This window comes from Schistocerca serialis, chromosome 7 (genome assembly GCF_023864345.2).
Source record: "Schistocerca serialis cubense isolate TAMUIC-IGC-003099 chromosome 7, iqSchSeri2.2, whole genome shotgun sequence".
Classification (NCBI taxonomy): domain Eukaryota; kingdom Metazoa; phylum Arthropoda; class Insecta; order Orthoptera; family Acrididae; genus Schistocerca; species Schistocerca serialis.
Window position 1 is genome coordinate 194248991 of NC_064644.1, and position 26186 is coordinate 194275176.

General features: G+C 43.0%; 1 protein-coding gene across 1 annotated transcript in view; it reads right to left on the bottom strand.

Annotated features, from left to right (window-relative positions):
- Nucleotides 1-26186, bottom strand: part of LOC126412965 (lipase 3-like) — a 159191-nt gene that overhangs the window by 123427 nt on the left and 9578 nt on the right. The window contains exon 2 of the mRNA XM_050082857.1: nucleotides 7941-8217. Coding sequence (XP_049938814.1) covers nucleotides 7941-8217 — 277 coding nt within the window. The remainder of the gene's footprint in view (nucleotides 1-7940; nucleotides 8218-26186) is intronic.

The window sequence follows — 26186 nt, forward strand, 5'->3', positions numbered from 1 at the left end:
TCGACTTACGAAACCTTAGAGCTTCGCTTACGAGCGAAACATATCGAGATAATTATAAATATATCCACTGGCATTATGGATTTCACAGTCCATTAATAGGGGCTCCTCTTATATGCCGCAACAGGGAAACATTGACAGACATCAACACCCAGAGTTTTTTTTCATATTTTCATACTACAAAGAAGTTTTTTGCTAACTTAAGGTGGCCACAAACGTAACTACATGCTTGACAAGCACGTAAGTGCAAGCGTTCTGCGCAAGCATGCAAAAATTCATTAAGCCTCCACATGGCTCAAGCATGCTTGTACAAGCATCAGATTTCCAAGCCCAGACGACGATGCACTGGCCTTGGCAGGCCGTTCGCTTGTGTTATGAAAATCCAATAAAGCTAAATAATGTCTCCTGCTTATTCAAAAACTAAATAAATGGAAGTATCGTAACACTGGTTTCTGTATTTGATCTGTAAGAGCCATGATTCATAAATACTTTCCATTTTTGTTTCCTTTCGGTAGTTAGTGCGTAACGAATTTATCTTTTTGATTACGGTATCTATGTCCGTTGTAGGATCTAGTAATTTATTTTCCGCAAGAAGTAGATCCTTCGTAGCGTTCTTCTTTCCTTTATCATTAAACTCTTTCGTTTTCATATTCCAGATAGAAGGCATACTTACGTAAGTGCGTCTGATGCCTTTCAACAATTCGCGATTGATATTTTTGAGATCGCCCGACACGATGGCAGCGCAAACCGAGGAATAGTTGCACAAGACTACCTGCTGTTAGTGCACACGCTCAAGTATGCACACGCTTGCATGCTTGTAGAAGTTTGTATAACAGAAATTCGATCAAGCATCATGTACGGTCTTGATGCTAGCGCATCCATGCTCACCGGTCATGTAATAACGTGTGTGGCCAACTTCAGTGACGAGGAATAGAATTTGGCGCCCTATTTAGGATAGCGAGATCAACGAACACGTAAAGGAATGGAGCCACTTTGGCGCCCACGACAGAAGTAGTTCCGCACCCAGAAATCGGCCAGTATATTTAAGGCTTCGTTTTCTGGAACGAAGAAGGTATTTCGTTGGTGCACTTCATACTTCACGTGTGCTGTATTACTCGATAGTCACTCCAGCCTTCACGAGAAACTGAAGGAAGCAAGTAAGGGAAAATGTCATTTAAAGTTGACCAAAGAGACCAGTTATTTCTTTCCTTTTTATATATCCATTTATCATGACAAGATTAGGGCCATCAGGTTCTCTTTTATGTATAATCGTGTTCTACATTATGTTCATATAACGACACAGATATTATAAAAAGAGTTGTATTTAATAGGGAGCCTCCACTTAGAAGTTAGTGCACACAAATAGTGGGAAGCAGCAACTGCTGTAGTAGAAAACGCAGAAGTTGTATTAGTTCATGGGAAACTGAATACGAAAGGCAGATGACAATCAAATAGATTTAAACTGAGGAAGCTGGCAGCAATGGACATGGGATAAAGGACGAGAGTTAAGAGGACTCTGATAGAAACACAAATTTCATAGAGAGGAAGAAAGAATGTGACGTCACTGGCTGAGAAGCGAAAAGAGGAAGAAGCATAATTGGCAGAAGATGGAGGAATTTGCTTTACTGTTTGAGAGACAGCAAACTGGCCATATATCTTAATTTTTAGGAGAAGTTATGACGTTGACAAAACAGACAATCTATTGATACTATGCACTGCTCGGTTTCCCCCTGTTACTGCTGATGACAGCTTGTGTAAGCAGCTGTATTACCAATTTCTTCTGAAAACCGGGCGCAATAATACTCAGATCCGGTTCACAGCATTTGAAATTTTATGTGAGGTTTGCACGTAAGATGATTAACAATTTATTGCCATTGCTGACAGAGACCGTCATAGTTCTTCCTTAAATACTTGAAGCTGATGACAGGCAAGTTGAAAAGGCATGCACAAAAGGTGTGCAAGAACTAGAAGAAATCCTACGAGAGCCTAACAAGAGTTGTTTTTTATTTGTCATATCTAGACACGTGAATCGTTTCACATACTGTGAGTTCATTGCTGTTGTGTTAAATGTAGTCACTACGTTACTTGTTAACAGTGAACAGATGCAGATACAATATATATATATATATATATATATATATATATATATATATATATATATATATCCCCTCCGGGATTCTGCACCTGTTAATGATTAGCACGACTTATTTGTTATAAACATGGAATGCGATTTTTTAATAGAGTTTGTTACAGGACGTATCAACAGTAACAATGGGAACTAAACAATTGTGCAGATTTTTGCCAGTAGCAGAAAATGCTCACGTTCCATGCTCTGGCAGTTAAACAGAAGGCCCTGGGTTTCCGATTTGTCAACATCACCCAGTCCAGCTGACATGGCCCCTTCGAACTATGATTTGTTTCTTAACCTGAAGAAACACGTGAAGGGTCGTCATTATAACGACAATTAAGATGTCAAATATATACTTGACATGCCAAATATGCGCTGAGGCCTGGATTGACCATCTATGACATAATTTCCTTTCGAATTGGCAAGAAAGGATTCACAAACATTGTAAAAACTGCAGCAATCTGTGGAGATCGGTACGTTAAATAAATGGGTCCTATCAACTATCCCCCTGACACTATTCTTTCTATAAAAATCCAGGAACTTTCCAGGCTGCCTAGCACAAGTAGCGATACATCTCTTCAATGTAACTCTCAACCTTCTGGGTTATTGTAGCCATCTTCTCTTCGAAGTCATTCAGTTCATTCCATGGAGCCATTCTAACAACAATTATAACTATGGAATTGTCTCGGCATGAGCTTCGCGCCTTCGAAACCAAGCAAGTGATATTTCGACCAGCCACTAACGTATTTCTCCAGGTGGCTGCTGCAAAATCGGTGGCGCAGTACCCTGCAACGCGACGTTCTGCAGTCAATGGTTCACTGGATTGCTACATGGTGTAGGAGAAAACGGTCTTCCCTGAGCCTATCTCCTATCACGATACACCCAGCTGGAGAGAATGTCAATCCTCTCAGCTCAGCTTGTATCCGCATTCCTTCTGCGTCATGCATTCGTGCGGCATAGTCTCCAAGCCATTCATCGACTGCATGTACAGCTGACCTCCTGCATGGGATAGCGATATACACACATACAGAGGGCGGTGGTATCGCGTACACATGGAATAAAAGGGCAGTGCATTAGCGAAAATTGACTGTGAGCGCGGAATCGCAGTTGGAGCCAGACATGTAGCACATCACGTTCCGGACGTCGTTAGGGAATTCAATATTCAGAGATCCACAGTGTTAAGAGGGCGTGGAGGATACCACATTTCAGGCATTACCTCTCATCATGGAGAACGAAGTGCCCGACGGCATTCACTTGACGACCGAGAGGAGCGACATTTGCGTAGAGTTGTCAGTGCTTGTAGACAAGCAACACTGCGTGAAATAACCTAATCTCAGAAATCAATGTAGGACGTATGACGAATATATCTGTTAGCATAGTGAGACGAAATTTGGCGTTAATAGGCTATGGCAGCAAATGACTGACGCGAGAGCATTTGTCAACAGCACGACATCGCCTGCAGTGCCTCACCCGGGCTCGCGACCGTATACGTTGGAACCTAAACGCCTGGAAAATCGTGGCTTGGTCAGATGAGTACCGATCTCTGTTGGTAACAGCTCATGGTAGGGTTCTAGTGTATCGCAGAGCCAGGTTGTCAACAAGGCATGTTGCCAGCTAGTGTTGGCTCCATAACGACGTGGACTGTGTTTACATGGAATGACTGGATCCTCTGGTCCAACTGAACCGATCATTTACTGCAAAAATTATGTTCCCTTCCTTGCAGGCCATTTGCGCCACGTCACCAGGCCACAATTGTTCGCACTTGGCTTCAAGAGCATTCTGGGCAATTCGAACAAATGATCTGGCCACCCAGATCGCCCGACATGAATCCTATAAAACATTTATGGGACACAATGGAGAGGTCAGTTCGTTCACAAAATCCTAAAATGGCAACGCTTCCGCAATTATGCACGGCTATAGAGACATCAAGGCTCGGTATTTCCGCAGCGGATTTCCAATGACTTGAATCCATGCCACGTCGACTTGCTGCACTACGCCGGGCGAAAGGAGGTCCGACACAACATTAGGAGGTATCCCGTGACTTTTGTTACCTCAGTGTAATAGCTGCGGTGCAAAAGTATTGATGTATCCATACAGCCATCAGACACAGGTGTTGGAAAGAAATGGAAACATTGCGAAACATTCACGCTTGAACATAAATACAGTTGCCAGCCAAGCCTGCAGTTTGCGATGTTGTATTTTACCATGTACGGTATCTGTACACAATGTCCTCAATACATTTCTCGTGTCAGTAATTGTCAGAACAGTTGCCTACGTAGTTGTGGTTATATTATGCCGGAGCTGAGTGTTTCACGAGGCACCATATCCAAGATTTATATTGCATACAGTTAAAGCGGAAAACCGTCATCCGATAAGTCACAACGTGGACGAAAATGTGTGCTGACTGATCATGACAGATCTGGTACCGTGCGCCGCGGAATTTGAATCCCCACCAGACGACATGGACGTCGAAGACCCATAGAGGTCTCTGCACCATCGCGCCGTAAGCTGTGTCGGCGCGCGCCTCCTGGCCCGCATTTAGCGTGAGGGCGCCACAGTGGAACACTTGGTTGGTCCCCGATAGAGTACTTAAGTGCCTGACTGTCGCTCAACCTGGTCCCTCACCCCCCACCCCCAAATCTGCCCTTGGCTAATGGTGTGTCATCTTTGTGCTGACATTTTAGTGCAGTGTTTACAGTGAGTGTTCAGTGTTGAGTGTCTTTTCCGAAGTACGGAAATCGTACTGTCGCTGGGTGTGATTTTTATATCTCTTGCGAACAGAAACCAGACTGTCGACATTTTTTTATTGTCTGTCTACTATTTTACCTGTCTGCTTCCTGTGTATTTTATTTGCATTGCCAACCCTTTGTTTTTTTGTTTTAACTTTCCACATTTTTCCGCCGGTTTACAATTTAAGTCACCGTTTTATCACCTGCTTCTATTGTTTCTTCTTCTTACTTTTTAAAAAGTCTGTAGGCTGAAGAGCAGCGTACTAAGCTGCTGCCACCCGCCCCCTTAGGGGGAATCGAAATTCAATAAAGGAAAAAAAAAAGCTCAGCCTGCGAGTCTAACCTTGTGTACGTCTCAGGACCCATCGCCTCGCATTAGACAGCGTATTTACATTCGTGTTTTCTTTACGGGTGGACGTGGTTGTCTTTTTTAGTTCTCTTGACTCTGTTGTTCGTCTTGTTGTTGTCGTAAGGTCCTTCGTTGGTCGTGTCCGTCCTCTCCCGTTGTGTTGTTGTTCGCGTGCCGCTACGTGGGTCCCGCCGCGTTTCCGTCACTTCAACCCAGCGACTGTTCCGGTCACCGTTACAACAACAGACATTCATTGAAGATCATTGTGACCAAAATGATGGAGACGAAAGCTGCACAATTAACTGCGGAACTGAATATCGAACTTGTGAACCCTGTCCGCAGCAAAAAAAACACGAAGGAAGCTCCAGAGCCGCGAATTTCAGGGCGAGCAAGAATTCCAAAACCACTCCTCAGTGACGCAAAGTCACGTAACGGGAAACGCGGTGCCGAATTCTTAAAACATGGACTATAAAGCAATGGAAGAAAGTCATTCAGTTGTATGAGTCTTGTTCCACACCATTTCTAACTTCTAGCCAAGTTTACGCCCCTGCAACGAAACGTGGCGGGGATTCAATGATGATTTGGGTGGCCATATGGTGGAATTCCATGGGCTCCATAGTTAATCTTCTAACATGCTGCGTGGTGTCTGTTTGTTCTAAGTCGTGTCTCCCTACCACTTTCGCTCAACGACGTTCTGAGCGAGTTTTTTCAGGGAATTGAATAGTTTGAACCTGGGACCTGTTGCTGGTAAGGAGACGCCAGACCACACATGACATGTAGAGTTCAGAAGAGTTCAGTGAGACTAGCGATGATATAATCAAATACTTAATGATTTCAGCGTCAGCTCCACTGCACTCCCTGTAAAAGAATCTTAGTACTAACTAAATTTAGTGGAAGGGGTTCAAGGCTTTCCTATTTTTAGTTAGCTGGTAAGATAACGCCGAGAAAGCAGTTAAGTTTACCATTGGAATTTTTATTCTACTCACAAAACATTGTTTATAAATTTTACTATTGGTAAAAGGAAATATTTTAATACAGGATGATAAAAACCAACTGCGTTCAACAAAAATGTGAACGAATATTCCCTGAATGGGTTTCTAAGTTCTATAATGGATCGAAGGATGACCTATGCCATATCACATCTATAATCTAGGTTTAAATTAAGTTTCATAAAAGAGAAAACTATTAAAAACGGTCTACACTGACCCTCAATTATCTTTAATTACTTATTTAACTTGTCGTAAATTACAGTGGCTGATGTGGCTTCTCAGTAATTATATAACAGAAAAATCATCGCGTTTCAGATTTTGACTTTAAGCAGCAAATGTGAATACCACGAAGTTTAATTGACGATCAACACTAGTATTACGTAAAAAGGGGATGTAGCAGATGAGACTTCTGCAGTTCTGAGTGAAGCTTTATGCGCTCTTATGCGGCATCGTTTGCGTTCATTACCTTGCCGGTGGTTAGGCAGTGTCAGGGGCGGCTGGCGGCGCAACTGCACACACCTCGCCATCTCAGTAGCAACTCTCTCGAACTTATCCTTACTACTGTTTACCGAAGTTGGTTTAAGAAAAAGGTATCTGGCTCTGTTTTCAACTGACCAGTCAGCATCTCAACGTTAACCTTAAGCTCTGCCTACAAAAATTCGGTCTATCCAATGAGAAACGTTATACATTTCGTGGTGGGGCAATGTTTTTAATGTTTGCTACGTAACAGAGACGTGTATAGTCTCACGCTAAAACTTGCAGCTGGTGTGGCCCTTTTAGTGTTATCGTAAGATCTATACTGTTCTTCTGGAGGGCTCTTCCTCTTAACATGGACTGGGGGATGGATCTCTTGGCGGTCGGTTGGCAATGCGGGTGTCCCATTGTCCCGCTCTTATCGTAGGGCCTTCTGGCCTACACGGCTCTGCCCTCGGATTCTGTTCTCATTTCTCCCCTCGGAACTGCGTCTGTTTCACAGTGGGAAGGTATGACATGCATTTAGACGTTCTTGTGTTAGTCTGTGGTATTCCATTTGCTCACTCGTTGATCGTATTACTTTGGTTAATTTGATGTCAGGATTTATTCGGAGCTATGTGACATATTGCCAGATTTGCTATCATGTCAGGGTTTTCATGGAAGGTGTTGGATTTGCCTGACACCTTACAATCTGCGAGGTCACATTAGTGCCAAGGATTATGCGACTATTTCGGATGATCAGGTCAAGCGCATGATTTGTTCCTCAGTGGTGTTCCAAAACGTTCCAAGAGGACAGGGCCTCTATTCAGACAGCTCGCATCATCTAGGACTGATTTTATGAGCATGAGGATGAATTGGCGCTTCTCACCTGGTCACCAGTCACCAGATCTCAACAGTATTTACCCTTTATGGTCTACTTTGGAGAGAGGGTGCATGTTCACTGTCCACTTCCATCGATATCTGAAGTTACCACTATTTTGCAGGAATAATGGAATAAGATTCCCCTGACAGCCACAAGGGCCTGTATTTATTGATTCCGAGATGACTGGAACCTGTTTTGAATGGTCAGGGTTTCCTACATGGTATTAGGAATGCTATTTTGTTGTGGTTTTGCTGATCCTTATTTTTTGTCTATTCCCTGTTTAAATAACCTTATGTAACACAGATGGTGTTCTTTGGAGTGACACACAGAGTAGATTTCGTCGTTAAGTCCAGTGTATTTTTACAAGACAGAATGTGTTGGTTGTGTGTGTAGTTAGACAGAGGCAACTCACGCAGACCCCTCGTCGGCCCCGGCAGCGTCCAGTCGGCGGAGCTACCCATGAGGCCGTGCTGCACCATGACGGGCGGGTGGCTGACGTTGGCGGAGCCCTTGCTTTGGGCGTCGTCCCAGGGCACCAACAGCCGCCAGAAGGACATCGGCGACTCCTCCTCCTCCTTTTGTTGGGAGAGGGCTCGCGGCGGCATACGGTGCAAAGTCAGCACGTACCCGTCCTCCGTCGTCACGTGATACTCCTCCACTACATAGCCATACTGGTCCACCAGCTGCGGCTGGAACCAACAATCGCCACGCACAGCGCCATCACCAACACATCACTGTTGCTTTTAACTCTTCTCATTTTCTGCCCTGTAGGACAGAGCCATGTGTTCAAGATCCAACCCACCATCGTGATTATTTGCTCGTTTCTGTGTCTACTTGTCAACCCCAGATTCTTTAAAGGATAGGACACCTGTGCATAAAACAGCTTCAGACGTCTGATTACTTTACAAATCTTAAGGTGTTAAATATTTGAAGTTAAACATCCAAGCGAGAAGAAGATACATAAAGGTTTCAAATCATGCTTCAAGTTTTTTTGGAAGTTGGTAAGTGGTTTCATTATGAAACACTTTATGAAAATAGTCTGGGTAATTTGCTGTTGATTCTAAGAAAAAGCAAGTTTCTCGTGCATATCAGTTTTTACGATGTCATGTCTCCTGAACAACGTGTCATACAGTGATATAATTTTACAGGTATATTCAATGATAAATGACGGCACTATCTGCAACGTGTGTAGCAAATAGAGTCAGTAGTAAAGAAGCAATAAATTGAATATCATACCTGATGCTGAAGTTTTACAGGGTGCCATTTTAAGCATAAGTTAGTTTTTTATGCATCTACGTGTCCATGACGTCGTATCTCCTGAACTATGAGTCGTAAAATAATATAATTTTTCAAGTACATTCAGTGGTATATGTGGATGCTGTCTGCAAACTGTGTTTCGAATAGAATCGGTGGTAAAGAAATAATAAATTATATGAGAAACCAAATAAAAATAACCTACGAATCCCCTACTTATCCTTCGTGGACGATCTCACAATAATGGCAGATTCTTGTGAGACGGCTATGAAACAGACAGAAACTCTAAAAAAGTGCGCAGAGAAAATTGGCCTGCAGGTAACATTTGCAAAGACTGTTTATGACAACAAATTTAGAAATTTTCAAATTACAAACCAAATATGGAGAAACTAACAGAGTATCACACTTTAAATATCTAGGACAAATTATCTCTGAAAAATATGCATAACAAGAAAGGATACAAAAAGCTCGTAAAGGTTTAGGATTAGTGCAAAACCTCAATAATAAAAAATGCTTATCTTTAAATGCCAAAATTAGACATTACGAAACGGTAATTAAACCATCTATGTTATATGCCGGCGAAACCTTGGCACTAAACAGGAAAACTGATATAGAAAATCTAAAGAAAGAAGAAAGAAAAATAATTAGGAAAATTTTGGGACGAAGATGGACCGAGAATGGATGTAGACTACAGAAAACGTCCAAAATAGAAGAATATTCTAACACAGAGACAGGCATGAGGAAAAGACGCCTCAAATTCTATGGCCACATAATTAGGCTTCCCGAACACAGACTAGCAAAAAGAATAGTAAAATACGTAGATTCCCTTGCTAATGGAGGAGAATGGATCCAAAATGTTAAGAAAGACTTGGAGTTAGCCAAAATCACCAAAGAAGAAATAGACGTAAGAAACAATTTTAGAATAAAAATAGAAAAATGGGAAGTAAAACCAGAAACAAACGGCCGAAGAACCGGAACAAAATGGAGCAAAGAAAGAAGAGCTAAATTCTCGCAAACAATGAAAAACTGGTGGGCAAATGAAAAAAACTAGAACAACAAGAAGACCAGAAAATGAACCATCTTTACTTAGCGTCTTCCACCCTAGGAGCTTTGCGACTAATAATAACTAAAACGTCTTGCCTCATGCTTAAGTTTTACGGCATGAACAGTGAAAATGTAGTAAGCGATAAACTTTCCTCCTTTCAACATTCTGTGTGGGGACGGGCTGCCAGCAAGAAAAGCTTCGTAAAGGTTTGGAAATATATATAAAGTTTGGTAGAAGGCGGTGAGCACTCTCGGGGTGTCAGCGAGAAAAAGTTTCGTAAAGGTTTGAAAATATATGTAACTCAGATACTGGATGAGTAAAGTCAGGGTATTGGCATGCCATCAGTTACGCTAACGTCAAGGCAGACAGACAATTGCTATCTGTAATACTTGCCTTATTGTGTTAACCTTACAACAAGGAATTATAGCACATAATGAGTAGAATATGATAGCCTCTTAATTTTCTTAATTCGGTGAAGTATTTAGCGAAATATTGAACATCAAATTTTTGTTGACTCTCGAGGCTGTTAGGTAGCAACCTGCATAACTGAGTTTCCGTTTCCGGGATAGTGCCTTTGTAAAGTAGATTGTGCACGCCAGGGAAAGAGGTAATGGGCTGGTCTTACCTTAATCTCCCTAAAATGGTAGTTGTCTGAGCATATGTGGCCGGTTCAGGGTTGAGTGATTTCTCCATGATAGCGGGTATTTTCTGACACCTGTTGCAGAGAATCTTATAAAAGTCTTGCCCATAAGCTGCACCTTACATAAGCCATCTTGGGAGGAGGACAAAATGTCCTACTAAAATACATACAGTCTGGTCCTTATCCTGATTTCCTGGCATCCAAAAAGTTAAATAATTTCGTGGGTGTCGTGTAGCTTATGAGATGAATTTGGTATTATCTTAGCGTACTTCATAAATCGGGGAAAGGTGATCCTCCCTATTTAATCGCATTATTTCTTGTAGTATGAAAAGTTGGGGGATTCCGAAAGTCTGTTCCCGAAATCGGGAGCGTATTTCGGGTTGAGTCATTTACCTTCGTTTCCTAGGCAAGCTGAGTGTGGTATTTATGTGTGATTTTTTCTCACTGACGCCAAATTTTAGGGAAGGAGGTAGTTAGTTGACATAAATTCATTTGCGTAGCCACATTGTCCGTAGTTTCTTTGCAATTACTGAGGGTATTTTCGTTTCGTCGTTACAACTACAAGAAATTGCGTTGTTTCTTTTGCACCAGATGCCTTTCGCTTTATTGAGGTAAAGCATCATCAGTGGTCTGTAATTAAAGATATTTACAATTCAATTTGTTTTTAAAAAAGAGTAGGTCGTAGACAAACTAGTTGCCTTATTATGTTGGCAACACTACAAAACACAATACACAATTAGTAGTCTAAAAATATACAGTAAATAATGGTGTAAGAAAAAGTGCGCTATGTAAAACATAAAAATCGCGTAGTTCTGGAGAGCAACGAAAAATTAGACTACAAGTATCAGCTTCTAATGAAGGAAGACAACAAAGACGTGCTAGCAGGCGGCATTCCTGATGTATGAGAGAAACCAAGCAGTACTCACCACAAATAAGAACCAACAAATGAACTGTTTTTCGAACTTAAAAACAAATCATATTGTAAATATCTTTAATTGCAGACCACTGCTAATGCTTTATCTCGATAAAGCGAAACGCATCTGTTGAAGAAGAACACGCGTTTTCTTGTAGTTGTAACGACGGAACGAAAATATTCTCAGGAATAGTTGACATAAGGAGCTAGATGGCAAACAACTTCTATTTCCTGCCACCGTAGAGCTAACACACTGTCATCTTACTCTTGGAGAATGTGTGTAAAGGTGCACTGTCCACCGTATCTTCAGTTTGCCTGGAAGTGTAGTTGATTTTCTGATTAGTGAGTCACATTTTTCTATCTCTTTTTTTTTGTGAACCTGTGAATCGAACTGAGGCGCTAATAATGGCGGTTTTGGAAGAGTGGTTAACTGTGATTGCATGTATGTGTCATAATATTCCATTTCTGATATTTGGGATTCTGTATCCATTTTGCTTTTGGTACGCCCGAGGGGCTAGTCGGCATGGTGACAGTTGGCATAGACATGATAATTCGCCCCACAACTATGACAACTAACCTCACCATTAGTGTTCATTAAAAATGAAAAAAATTCGGTAAAAACTGAATAAATACACATCACCTAGGAAAAAATTCGCCCTCTCCCCAAACCCGGTTCTTCGCACCAACCCAACCTTGGCCAGAACAGAAGGATTACTGCTATTCCACCAACAGTCCTTTCAAGGATAGAATCGCAGCTAGAAGGGCCAATAAGAAGAAAAACCCATGTAGAGTGAAGAAGAGCGATACGACTTTAGTTGATTGGTCAAAGAAAAAAATAAGCCCCGAAAACGTCGATTTGAATTTTCTTCTTCGAATTCTTATGACGGCATATTAGAGATTAGCTATGCAGAAAGTGACGACGGCTTGGCCTTCTTTAATGAAGTTTGGAGATGGAAGAAACCCTCCTTGGTGAATAGCCTTCACCCTCATCTTTCTGCCAAGACGATGGTAAGAGTTCTAATTCGACAGTTCCCGCAAACCTTGGAGAACCTCAAAAAGTTGCCAATACGTCACGTCAAACGAGACCCCACAATATCTAGGGTCTCCTGATCAACCTGAATACCATGTAATTGACAATTATTTTGAAGTATCCTGTCAATCATTGACCTTGTAAGACAGTCAAAACGAATAAAAACGAGGTTCGAGAATTCATTATGATAAAAAAGAACGAAAAATGTAGACCGACAAACATGGATGATTCAGTTTGATACGATCAAAGTAAAAGTGTGCGGAATTGAATCCATCTGTTCAAATAAACGAGTGCTCAATTCCTACATTCGTGATTGATTTAAATCAATGGACTGATTCTATTAGAATATAGGTAGCTTTAATAAGAAGCAGAATTTATTTTTCACGAAGAATTCATTGTTTGTTCATACATTTGAGCTCATACTGTTGTTTATACATTCCAGGAGAATTTATCTTTGTTCAACTATTATTTCTTCATGCGAAATTTATTTTTTGGAGACTTTATTCTTTGAAAAGTAAGTTATGGCGTTTTAGGGAAAGTGTTTTCGGGATTATCTAAACATGTATTTAAATAATGGATACAACATGATTTTGTAATTAAAAAGTTAAGCTATTAGCTGCATATACCAGAATCTCTCCAAGTGTCGTGCAAAAAAATAGAAACAGCAAAAACCAAAATCTATGCCATCTTGCTCCAGTCTCTTTTTTTGTTTTGAAATTTAAGACCGAGAATTGTCAGAAGCCAGCTGGAAGCGGTTTATGAACTGTGTACATTTTCCAGTCCCATGTTCGCATGTCGGTACCTTTCTAAAATTTATTGGATTTCTACATGCCCTTAATTATTGACTTTGGAGGAATGAGAATTTGAACCCTGTACCGCAGATCAAAGCGAGGCTGGAGATGGTTATTTAAACTGTTTTTACATGTGTAGAGGTGCAGAGAATCGATCTAATAAGCGTTTCCCATTAAATCTGTGGAGCAGTACATCGCTAATTTTTCTTGCGTGCTGCACATTGCGTAGAGTGTGTGCATACTGAGAGCAATTGAGACTGGGGTTTCAGGCATCCCGATGGAAACTCCGAGCCACGGATGAAAGGAATATTTCATTCCCAATGGTGAATATCCGGGGAAGAATTTGCAATTGTGGAATCTGTCTTGCACCCAAGGGAATCACCCTGTAAATTTTGGTTGAAACTTAACTTCCTTGGGATCGAAAGTTTCTGTAAGATTGAAACCGTGCACCAGAGCAGAAATTTAACCTGGAGTTATCTAGGCATAACTCAAGACCTGTCTTCACAGCATCACTTCAGACAAAACCATTCTCCAACTTTGCAAACTTCACAGATGTTCTCTTGCATATCTTGTGGGATATAGTTTCAATACGGCCGGACATTTGAAAACGGCGCACGCCTTGTTGCATACCTTAACCTGTGCCTAGGCAAATTTTTCACAATATCCTTTCTTCCAACAATGCCAGTCCTTCAATGCAGTTGAACTTCTGTGGAGTACGGAAAATTGGAATAAAGTACTGCCAGAAGTAAAGATGTGTAGGCCTATGTGCCCGATTATAGATCGCAAAGTTAAATGATACCTCGCATACTGTCTATTTAGGAGCATTACGCTATACATTGAATATAAATGAGAAGCTCCAGATGACTGTAACTACTGAGGAGCGCACGCCTCGCGTTTATCCCTTTTATTGTTTGTCATCTTCTATTAAGGTACTGCCACCTCATTTCTTATTCCATTTGCTGGCGTCACTAACTTCCTGCTTTACTTGCACGGGAGCGACAGCAGCAGCGCGTATCGATAAGTGCACTGTCGTACCATATCTGGAGTGACAGATAGTATTTCCGGGTCGTCGTGTGTCTGGCACTCAGTTGGAGACGGACCAGCTGATCAGTCGAGACCCAGCAGCAGTGAAGTCGAGGGACGGTGCGCCGGTGAGGCGCCGACAGCCATTGCTCGCCGACCGCTGGCGACACACATGAACTGTCCGACGGAGGGAGATTGGAGCGGGACGACCGTTGGTTGGTCGTCTCATTGGCCGACGTATATTTGGTCCTTCAGCGTTTCCGGGCCTGGGCAGTTGGTCGGTTACCGTGGAGTAGCGAGGAAGTCCCCGTGGCGCGTGTCTGGCCGGGGCCTGGCGGCGTCCACGCGCGGTCGGAGTGTGAGGGGCTGTTCCCATTGCTACGAGGTCCGTGGCTCACCGGACACGAAAGATAAGTTATCTTGGTCCGTAGACTGTCTGTCGGTTAGGTTCTCGTCGGATCGTCAATGGTTGGCCCGACTGCCTGTCTCAACTAAGCGAGCGTTAGTATTTGAATTCCAGGCCGACCCTCGAACATCTGAGCGCTCTTGGGCGTACTGCCCTATTTTTTTAAATTTGTTCTTGTTGTTTGTATTTGTATGGCTTCTAGCCGATTTTTTTAAAAATTAGAGTTGTTTTGCTCTTAACGCCTTCAGCCTAGTTTAAAGTACTGTTTCACGTAAGCCCTTTGGCATTTTAAAAATTTTAATGTTGTTGAATTTTTAAGTCATGGGCCTTCAGCCGATTTTGAGTTCGTTTGCTCTTAAGGTCTTCAGCCTAAATTAAAGAACTGTTTCACGTAAGGCCTTTGGTATTTAAAAAAATTTAACGTTATGAAGTTTTAAGTGTTAGGCCTTCAGCCAATTTCAGTTTAACTTGTTTACTTCAGCCTAACTAAAGAAGTGTTTTAAGAGAAGGCTTGCCTTTTAAATTTCTGATTATGCTTACGTTGTAAGTTATTGGCCTTCATCCGTTTTTAGATTAAAGTCGCTTTCAGCCGGTAATGAAGTCCCAAAGATTAAAGCTGTGTGTTTAAAAAAAATTTTTTGGGATCTTGTAATGCTTAATCAAATAATAAAGTTGTATGTTCGAGTGTAATTGACAGCCCCTTATATTGGCCCCTTTCCACAATCTAACTACCTGTCCTGTCCTGCGGATCAAGCAGGGCGCCTCAACCACGTACACGGATATACTGTTGGCAGGTATGTAAGTGATTAGAGCTGCAATTCTCTGTCACTGATAGAGCGGTCATCAGGACACATTAGTGTTTTTCGCGGTTAGTGTTGTCAGCAGGTCTAGTGGGGAATATAAAGGACGTGAGCTGCGTCAGTTGTTGAGTGATCAACGTGAAAGACATGGAGATGCGGCGTACTCGTCTGAGGCGAAGTTTCAAAGCTCGATGTAGGACAGAACGGATATCTGATGGCAGGCATACTCGTCGACAAGGTTCCGGTGGACAACTTCCGATCACCACAAGGGAGGACTGCCGCATTGTCCACCAAACGCATCGTAATGCATTAACGTCTGCGGATGCCAAACAAAAACAAAAAAAGTAATGGACGCATGCAACATTCTGTGTCATCCGGTACCATTGACTGGAAACTAGCATCAGCCGTCCTAAGTACAGGGCTATTAGAAATGATTGAAGCGATTTCATAAATTCACTGTAGCTCCATTCATTGACATATGGTCACGACACACTACAGATACGTAGAAAAACTCATAAAGTTTTGTTCGGCTGAAGCCGCACTTCAAGTTTCTGCCGCCAGAGCGCTCGAGAGCGCAGTGAGACAAAATGGCGACGGGAGCCGAGAAAGCGTATGTCGTGCTTGAAATGCGCTCACATCAGTCAGTCATAACAGTGCAACGACACTTCAGGACGAAGTTCAACAAAGATCCAGCAACTGCTAACTCCATTCGGCGATGGTATGCGCAGTTTAAAGCTTCTGGATGCCTCTGTAAGGGGAAATCAACGCGGATCGGCCTGCAGTGAGCGAAGAAACGGTTGAACGAGTGCGGGCAAGTTTCACGCGTAGCCCACGGAAGTCGACGAATAAAGCAAGCAGGGAACTAAACGTACCACAGCCGACAGTTTGGAAAATCTTATGGAAAAGGCTAAAGCAGAAGCCTTACCGTTTACAATTGCTACAAGCCCTGACACCCGATGACAAAGTCAAACGCTTTGAATTTTCGGCGCGGTTGCAACAGCTCATGGAAGAGGATGCGTTCAGTGCGAAACTTGTTTTCAGTGATGAAGCAACATTTTTTCTTAATGGTGAAGTGAACAGACACAATGTGCGAATTTGGGCGGTAGAGAATCCTCACGCATTCGTGCAGCAAATTCGCAATTCACCAAAAGTTAACGTATTTTGTGCAATCTCACGGTTTAAAGTTTAAGGCCCCTTTTTCTTCTGCGAAAAAAACGTTACAGGACACGTGTATTTGGACATGCTGGAAAATTGGCTCATGCCACAACTGGAGACCGACAGCGCCGACTTCATCTTTCAACAGGATGGTGGTCCACCGCACTTTCATCATGATGTTCGGCATTTCTTAAACAGGAGATTGGAAAACCGATGGATCGGTCGTGGTGGAGATCATGATCAGCAATTCATGTCATGGCCTCCACGCTCTCCCGACTTAACCCCATTCGATTTCTTTCTGTGGGGTTATGTGAAAGATTCAGTGTTTAAACCTCCTCTACCAAGAAACGTGCCACAACTGCGAGCTCACATCAACGATGCTTTCGAACTCATTGATGGGGACATGCTGCGCCGAGTGTGGGAGGAACTTGATTATCGGCTTGATGTCTGCCGAATCACTAAAGTGGCACATATCGAACATTTGTGAATGCCTAAAAAACATTTTGAGTTTTTGTATGTGTGTGCAAAGCATTGTGAAAATATCTCAAATAATAAAGTTATTGTAGAGCTGTGAAATCGCTTCAATCATTTGTAATAAATCTGTAGTTAGCATAACATGCATAAGCAGTAGTTAACACTAACACACAAACGGCTGCATTAGGAACTGGGCCAGGAAGCATGGACTCCCGTTGAATGACGTCGCACTGTGTTCAGCGATGAATCGCGGTTCTGCACTGATGACTATCGTTGGCAAGTGTGGTGGTGACGTGTGCAGAGGTTCCACTCATCGAATGTTTTGGTGTCAATTCTGTCCCAGTGCCAGTACCCAAGAAAGTAGGGATCAGTTACATCAGGTACGTGCTGCCTAGCCTCAGGAGGGGCTACAATGGCTTCCGAACCGAATCATCACATAGATCAGGCCAGTCTGTGTGCACCGTCATACGAACTGGGTTCACACTGTCAAGTTCTTAGTAGATTTGACTCGACGTTGTAATCGCTGACATGACATATCTACTAAAAACGTGCAGTTTCGTTTCATCCTCCGCTTCTGGGTGCTTTGCTTTTTTGTCAGGCACGCTGTTCACAGTCATGTTCAGGAAAAACAGAACACCTTGAACGATTACAGAAAGGACGTTCATATTCATAGGACAGGTACATTAGTATGATTTGCAGAAATGATTAGCATTTCAGTCAACTCGGTTCAGCATGTGTCCTGTTGCCTAATAGACACAGAATCAGCCTTGGGTCGTGATAACTTGTCCAAAGCGTGATTGCATCTACACGTCTAAGGCGCTTATGGAATCCTATGCTATAGCCATCCACGCTGCTTTCACCTGGTTTCAAAGTTCTTTGTGATTGATGGCACTGGATCACAGCACCGCAACTGTCATTTCACCATATGCCACAAATTTTCGGTTGGCGACATGTATGGTGATCTGGCGGGCCAGGGCAAAAGTCTGACGTCCTGTGACAAAGGCATCTGTCCGTGCAAAAACATGTTGTCGTGCATTATCTTTCTGAAAAATGGCTTCACGGGTGTTGTAGCAGAGATGGTATGACTGCGGATCACGGGGTGTCATTCACGTAGGTCACACTGGTCACAGTGCCCTGGACATGCACCAACTGCAATTTGTGAATGTGCCCAATAGCATCCCACACCATAAGCCTTGACTTGTCACTGTATGTCTCGTGCGAATGGCAGTCACTATGGTATCGCTCCGCCTGTCTATGTTGTTGCTGTTGTTGTGGTCTTCAGTCCTGAGACTCGTTTAATGCAGCTCTATATGCTACCCTATCCTGTGCAAGCTTCATCATCTCCCAGTACTTACTGCAACCTACATCCTTCCGAATCTCCTTAGTGAATTCATCTGTTGGTCTCCCTCTACGATTATTTCCCTCCACGCTGCCCTCCAATGCTAAATTGATGATCCCGTGATGCCTCAGAACATGTCCTACCATCCGGTCCCTTCTTCTTGTCAAGTTGTGTCACAAATATCTCTTCTCCCCAATTCTGTTCAGTACCTCCTCATTAGTTATGTGATCTACCCATCTAATCTTCAGCATTCTTCTGTAGCACCACATTTCGAAAGCTTCTATTCTCTTCTTGTCTAAACTATTTAACGTCCATGTTTCACTTCCATACATGGCTATGCCCCCTACAAATACTTTCAGAAACGAATTCCTGACACTTAAATCTATACTCGATGTTAACAAATTTCTCTTCTTCAGAAACGCTTTCCTTGCCATTGCCAGTCTACAACTTTATATCCTCTCTACTTCGACCATCATCAGTTGTTTAGCTCCCCAAATAGCAAAACTCCTTTACTACTTTAAGTGTCTCATTTCCTAATCTGATTCCCTCAGCATCACCCGACTTAATTCGACTACATTCCATTATCATCGTTTTGCTTTTCTTGATGTTCATCTTATATCCTCCTTTCAAGACACTGTCCATTCCGTTCAAGTGCTCTTCCAAGTCCTTTGCTGTGTCTGACAGAACTACAATGTCATCGGCGAAGTTTTTATTTCTTCTCCATGAATTTTAATAACTTCTCCGAATTTTTCTTTTGTTTCTTGCACTGCTTGCTCAATATACAGATTGAATAACATCGGGGAGAGGCTACAACCCTGTCTCACTCCCTTCCCAACCACTGCTTCCCTTTCATGCCCCTCGACTCTTATAACTGTCATCTGATTTCTGTACAGATTGTAAATAACCTTTCGCTCCCTGTGTTTTACCCCTGCCACCTTTAGAGTTTGAAAGAGAGTATTCCAGTCAACATTGTCAAAAGCTTTCTCTAAGTCTACAAATGCTAGAAACATAGGTTTCCCTTTCTTAATCTATTTTCTAAGATAAGTCGTAGGGTCAGTATTGCTTCACATGTTCCAACATTTCTACGGAATCCAAACTGACCTTCCCCGAGGTCGGCTTCTACCAGTTTTTCCATTCGTCTGTAAAGAATTAGCGTTATTATTTTGCAGCTGTGACTTATTAAACTGATAGTTCGGTAATTTTCACATCTGTCAACACCTGCTTTCTTTGGGATTGGAATTATTATATTCTTCTTGAAGTCTGAGGGTATTTCGCCTGTCTCATACATGTTTCTCACCAGATGGTAGAGTTTTGCCGAGACTGGCTCTCCCATGGCCAACTGTAGTTCCAATGGAACGTTGTCTACTCCCGGGGCCTTGTTTCGACTCAGGTCTTTCAGTGCTCTGTCAAACTCTTGACGCAGTATCGTATCTCCCATTTCATATTCATCTACATCCTCTTCCACTTCCATAATATTGTCCTCAAGTACATCGCCCTTGTATAGACCCTCTACATACTCCTTCCACCTTTCTGCTTTCCCTTCTTTGCTTAAAACTGGTTTTCCATCTGAGCTCTTGATATTCATAAAAGTGCCTCTCTTTTCTCCAAATGTCTCTTTAATTTTCGAGTATCTATCTTACCCCTAGTGAGATAAGCATCTACATCCTTACATTTGTCCTCTTGCTATCCCTGCTTACACATTTTACACTTCCTGTCGATCTCATTTTTGAGACGTTTGTATTCCTTTTTTCCTGCTTCATTTACTGCATTTTTATATTTTCTCCTTTCATCAGTTAAATTCAATATTTCTTCTGTTACCCAAGAATTTATATTAGCCCTCGTCTTTTTACCTACTTTATCGTCTGCTGCCTTCACTATTTCATCCCTCAGAGCTACCCTTTCTTCTTCTATTGTATTTCTTTCCCCCATTCCTGTGAATTGTTCCCTCATGCTCTCCCTGAAACTCTGTACAACCTCTGGTTTAGTCAGTTTTTCCAGGTCCCATCTCCTTAAATTCCCACCTTTTTGCAGTTTCTTCAGTTTTAATCTACAGGTCATAACCAATAGATTGAGGTCAGAGTCCACATCTGCCCCTGGAAATGTCTTACAATTTAAAACCTGGTTCCTAAACTTCTGTCTTACCATTATATAATCTGTCTGATACCTTCTAGTATCTCCAGTATTCTTCCATGTATACAACCATCTTTTACGATTCTTGAACCATGTGTTAGCTATGATTAAGTTATGCTCTGTGCAAATTTCTACCAGACGGCTTCCTCTTTCATTTCTTATCCCCAATCCAAATTCACCTACTATGCTTCCTTCTCTCCCTTTTCCTACTCTCGAATTCCAGTCATCCATGACTATTAAATTTTTGTCTCCCTTCACTACCTGAATTAATTTCATCAATTTCTTCATCATCTGCAGAGCTAGTTGGCATATAAACTTGTACTACTGTAGTAGGCATGCGCTACGTGTCTATCTTGGCCACAATAATGCGTTCACTATGCTGTTTGTAGTAGCTTACCCGGGCTCCTATTTTTTTTATTCATTATTAAACCTACTCCTGCATTACCCCTATTTGATTTTGTATTTATAACCCTGTATTCACCTGACCAAAAGTCTCGTTCCTCCTGCCACAGAACTTCACTAATTCCAACTATATCTAACTTTAACCTATCCATTTCCCTTTTTAAATTTTCTAACCTACCTGCCCGATTAAGGGATCTGACATTCCACGCTCCGATCCGTAGAACGCCAGTTTTCTTTCTCCTAATAACGACGTCCTCTTCAGTAGTCTCCTTCCGGAGGTCGGAATGGGGGACTGTTTTACCTTGGGAATATTTTACCCAAGAGGACGCCATCATCATTTAACCATACAGAAAGCTGCATGCCCTCGGGAAAAATTACGGCTGTAGTTTCCCCTTGCTTTCAGACGTTCGCAGTACGAGCACAGCAAGCCGTTTTGGTTAGTGTTACAAGGCCAGATCAGTCAATCATCCAGACTGTTGCCCCTGCAACTACTGAAAAGGCTGCTGCCCCTCTACAGGAACCACACGTTTGTCTGGCCTCTCAACAGATACCCCTCCGTTGTGGTTGCACCTACGGTACGGCTATCTGTATCGCTGAGGCACGCAAGCCTCCCCACCAACGGCAAGGTCCATGGTACATGGACCTTCGTCCATCATTTTCAAACATACACTAACGTGGATTCGTCCAAAAATGCTATCTGATGCCGTTCCTGTCTCCTGTGACGTCGTTCCATACACCATTGCCCTCTTTCGTATTTCTGGAAATTCTTCAAAGATAGGAGGAGAACCGAAACGCGCACGTAACCCGTGCCGTGCGGTAATAAACGGCAGCCGGCCGATGTGGCCGAGCGGTTCCAGGCGCTTCAGTCTGGAACCGCGTAACCGCTACGGTCGCAGGTTCGAATCCTGCCTCGGGCATGGATGTGTGTGATGTCCTTAGGTTAGTTAGGTTTAAGTAGTTCTAAGTTATAGGGGACTGATGACCTCAGATGTTAAGTCCCATAGTGCTCAGAGCCATTTTTGAATAAACGGCAATGTTTGTGTATGATGTGTTACACAGTTCCACTGTTGCGCCAGAACGAAGAGGACGCAGATCTGTCCTGCAATGCTATTTGGATGAGGTGCCGATCTTCTAGGGAATTGGTCTGCGTTGTCTTACCTGACCCACCTAGTCGTGTTCTACGGCCTTCCGTGAACCATTATGCATACACCCGTTGCTCTGCAGAAACACTTTGTCCCACAAGAGCAGCAATTTCGTGGATGAATGCATAACTTTTTCTCACGCCAACAACGCGTCTTCTTTCGAAGTCACTGATTTGACAGTACGGTTCGCGCATACGTCTGCAAGGCATCCTGCACGTGTGCTCAAGTCACACTGATCCATTACCTTCGATTTACAGCGAAAACGAGAGCCGCAAGCGCATTTTACCGGTAAATGGTGTTGCTCACCAATATCGAAGTTGATCCTGAACCCGCTGGCCGACTTGGTTCAAATGCTAATCATTTTTGCAGAACATGCTAATGTACATATCCTGTGAATATGAACGTGCTGTCTCTGATCCTCCAAGACGTTATGTTTTTTTCTGAACATCAGTGTATGTAAACCAGCTGGGTTCGAATCAATTCAAATCCTATTTCTGTTAAGACCAAATCTTAATTTCAGGTAGATGTTCACGTTAGTACTCATTTTCCTGAATGCACAACTCAGTGGGCTTTCTAAATGGCCAGCAGACGAGATGTACATTAATGATGTCATCCTATTTCTGTTAAGACCAAATCTTAATTTCAGGTAGATGTTCACGTTAGTACTCATTTTCCTGAATGCACAACTCAGTGGGCTTTCTAAATGGCCAGCAGACGAGATGTACATTAATGATGTCATGGAGCGACAAGTTCACCCGCTCAGATAGTCTAGCGCGCTAAAGCGCCACCTTCTAGCACACTGGGAGACTTGCAGGCCCCGGTGCAAATACAACCGGCAGCTCAGTGACGATGGCCGGATGGGCTTTTTACGAGGTTTCCCACATCCATCTAGATAAATTCGATGTGGTACCCACGTCCCGCCTCAAATAAACGCACATAAACACTTGGAAAAACATTCTCATTCTTAATATGAGGTAACACTGGACAACTGAGGTACACAAATTCCGTCTCGAGAACTAGTGCCGTTAGAACGGGCATCGGCCAACCCATTACCATCAACATTTCCAAAGCCGAAATAACACGCCTACCTCATAGAGGCAGGGAATAAAGTTAGGAAGAAGAAGACGGAGCGAAGAGGGTTCCACTTTGCGCTGTTTTAAAGTCATGTTCTGTTAGATTTCACACTTACGCTGCCGTATACAACGTTGGTCAGAACACTCACACAAATGAGGATTGATCGGCCATTGATGTTGACATGGAATAAACATGGCATGCACGTCAAACGAGAAAGTTGATATGTTTCTGATGCTCGTTGAATGACGACAAGACGTGTGTAGAGCGGCCGTTGCTTAGGCTGTGAAATATCCCGGTCGAAGTTCTCCATCAACTGCAAATTTCTTGTATGTTAAAGAATGTCTCCGACAAATAAGTAGTTAGAAAAGGCATGGCTGCAATAGACGAAGACCATCAAGAAGTAAAGGTAGAATTGTTTGTTTTAGCTTCAGTACACCACGATCTTCACTTGCGGAACTTGTTGCAGTCACTACCATAAGTGTTGCATCTACGTGGCGAACAGTATACGGTCACAAGTTTAACCCCACCTGTCACTGACTCAGGAGTAGCATGAGTACAATTACAATCGGAGAGTTTCTTCTTGCGAATGGGTCATAATTAATTTCGTTCTAGATGCCTTAAATACACTCCCGGATTAGTACACCCTTTTAGAGGTTTCCAAATCCACTCAAGATTTATTGTTGCAACAGTCTATATGGAGGACATGAAATGATTATATTTACAGATTGATATCACAAGCAGTTCTCCCGTACCAGCTATTGACCTCTGTTCAAACATCCATATTAATATGCAGTGTAGCCTCAAAGGACACCAATGCAGGTGCTGACTTTGGAATCCAGTTGATGGTACACATAGCGAATATTGTCATGGGACACGTTATACCATACCTGGTCGATCTGTTTACGTAGTTCTGGATGAGTTGTTCGTTGACAGGTAGCAGCAGTCATATCTTATCCCACAGGTGCGAGATATTATGGCACAGACAATGAGCTGTAGACGAGCGTAGAGAATTGGCGGAGAGCAGTGGCAGCTGTAGACAAGTGCAAATGGCTTTATGCACTCTGGGACTTAACATCTGAGGTCATCAGTCCCCTAGACTTAGAACTACTTAAGGCTAACTAACCTAAGGACATCACAAATATCCATGTTCGAAGCAGGATTCGAACCTGCGACCGTAGCAGCAGCGCAGTTCCGGACTGAAGCATCTAGAACAGCTCGGCCACAGCGGCCGGTCTTGGAGACAAGTTCGCTGATCGCGGTAGCCAGGGAAGTTGCTGCACGCCTTCCAGAACACTTTGAGTTTCACGGAGAGTATGTGGCCGAGCATTATCCTGCTGGAACAACACATCACCTTCCTGCTGCAAGAACGGCAAAAAAACTGATCTAACAGAACTCTACACGTAGCGAGAGCTGCTTAGAACCCTCCACAGACACGCCAAAGGTAAATGAGAGTTGTAGTTTGTCTCACCCGAGACCGTAAGGCCTCGAGTGGGGCCAGAGTTTTTCGGACGAATGTATTTTAAGAGATAGCCCTTACCAGGTCTATGTCGTAAGGGCAAACGACCATCTCTTACGTGCTGGCAGAATCACCTTTCATGGCTGAAGGCCACGACGCGTCATTCTATCTTTCAAGAGACCCTCTGGCGGCCCAGATGTTCTGGCCTGAGTGGATGCTGGGCTAGATGTGTGCGTGCCCGTAGTCCCATTGCTAATAACCTGTTGGCAACAGTTCGTGTTGACACGTTTGGGCTCACAAGCCGTCTTACCTGTGCTGTGGTAGCTGTACGATCTGCTATTGATGTTCTAATAATACGACAATCCTGGTGGGTGTATGTGCTGCGTGGGCGTGCAGAAACTTGATAACATGTGTGAGAACGTCCGCGTCAACACTGACACCAGTATCGTTGCACAACAAACGCAGCTTGTACAACTTACCTGTCAATTCTCTGAAAGGACCATCCCAGCCCTCGGAAGACCACAATTTGTCCCCTTTCAAACATGCTCAGTTGACTGTAGGAAGTACGACAGCATCTCATTGGCACGGTTGCCTATCTGCTTGGGACAGTGTACATCTGGCGGGGCAGACGCGCACAAAGTGCAAAATCAGTTAGTGGAGCGAGCAGATGGCGTGCTGCTGATCGAAGATGAAGCGTGGCCGCAAGCCGAGAGGTGGGGCTGTTTGCCTGTGGGCGTCCTGCATACAGAAGTGATTGCGTGCTGGTTCGCCTAAACAGAAATGGGCGGTTGGGACCTGTTTTAGTGTGTCGACGCTACTCTGTCACACAAACTGAGGATATGGGACATGTTGTTGTTGTTGTGGTCTTCAGTCCTGTGACTGGTTTGATGCAGCTCTCCATGCTACTCTATCCTGTGCAAGCTTCTTCATCTCCCAGTATTTACTACAACCTACATCCTTCTGAATCTGCTTAGTGTATTCATCTCTTGGTCTCCCTCTACGATTTTTACCCTCCACGCTGCCCTCCAATGCTAAAATTGTGATCCCGTGATGCCTCAGAACATTCCCCTACTAACCGGTCCCTTCTTCTTGTCAAGTTTTGCCACAAACTCCTCTTCTCCCCAATTCTGTTCAATACCTCCTCATTAGTTATGTGATCTACCCATCTAATCTTCAGCATTCTTCTGTAGCACCACATTTCGAAAGCTTCTATTCTCTTCTTGTCTAAACTATTTAACGTCCATGTTTCACTTCCATACATGGCTATGCTCCCTACAAATACTTTCAGAAACGAATTCCTGACACTTAAATCTATACTCGATGTTAACAAATTTCTCTTCTTCAGAAACGCTTTCCTTGCCATTGCCAGTCTACATTTTATATCCTACTTCGACCATCATCAGTTGTTTAGCTCCCCAAATAGCAAAACTCCTTTACTACTTTAAGTGTCTCATTTCCTAATCTGATTCCCTCAGCATCACCCGACTTAATTCGACTACATTCCATTATCCTCGTTCTGCTTTTGTTGATGTTCATCTTATATCCTCCTTTCAAGACACTGTCCATTCCGTTCAACTACTCTTC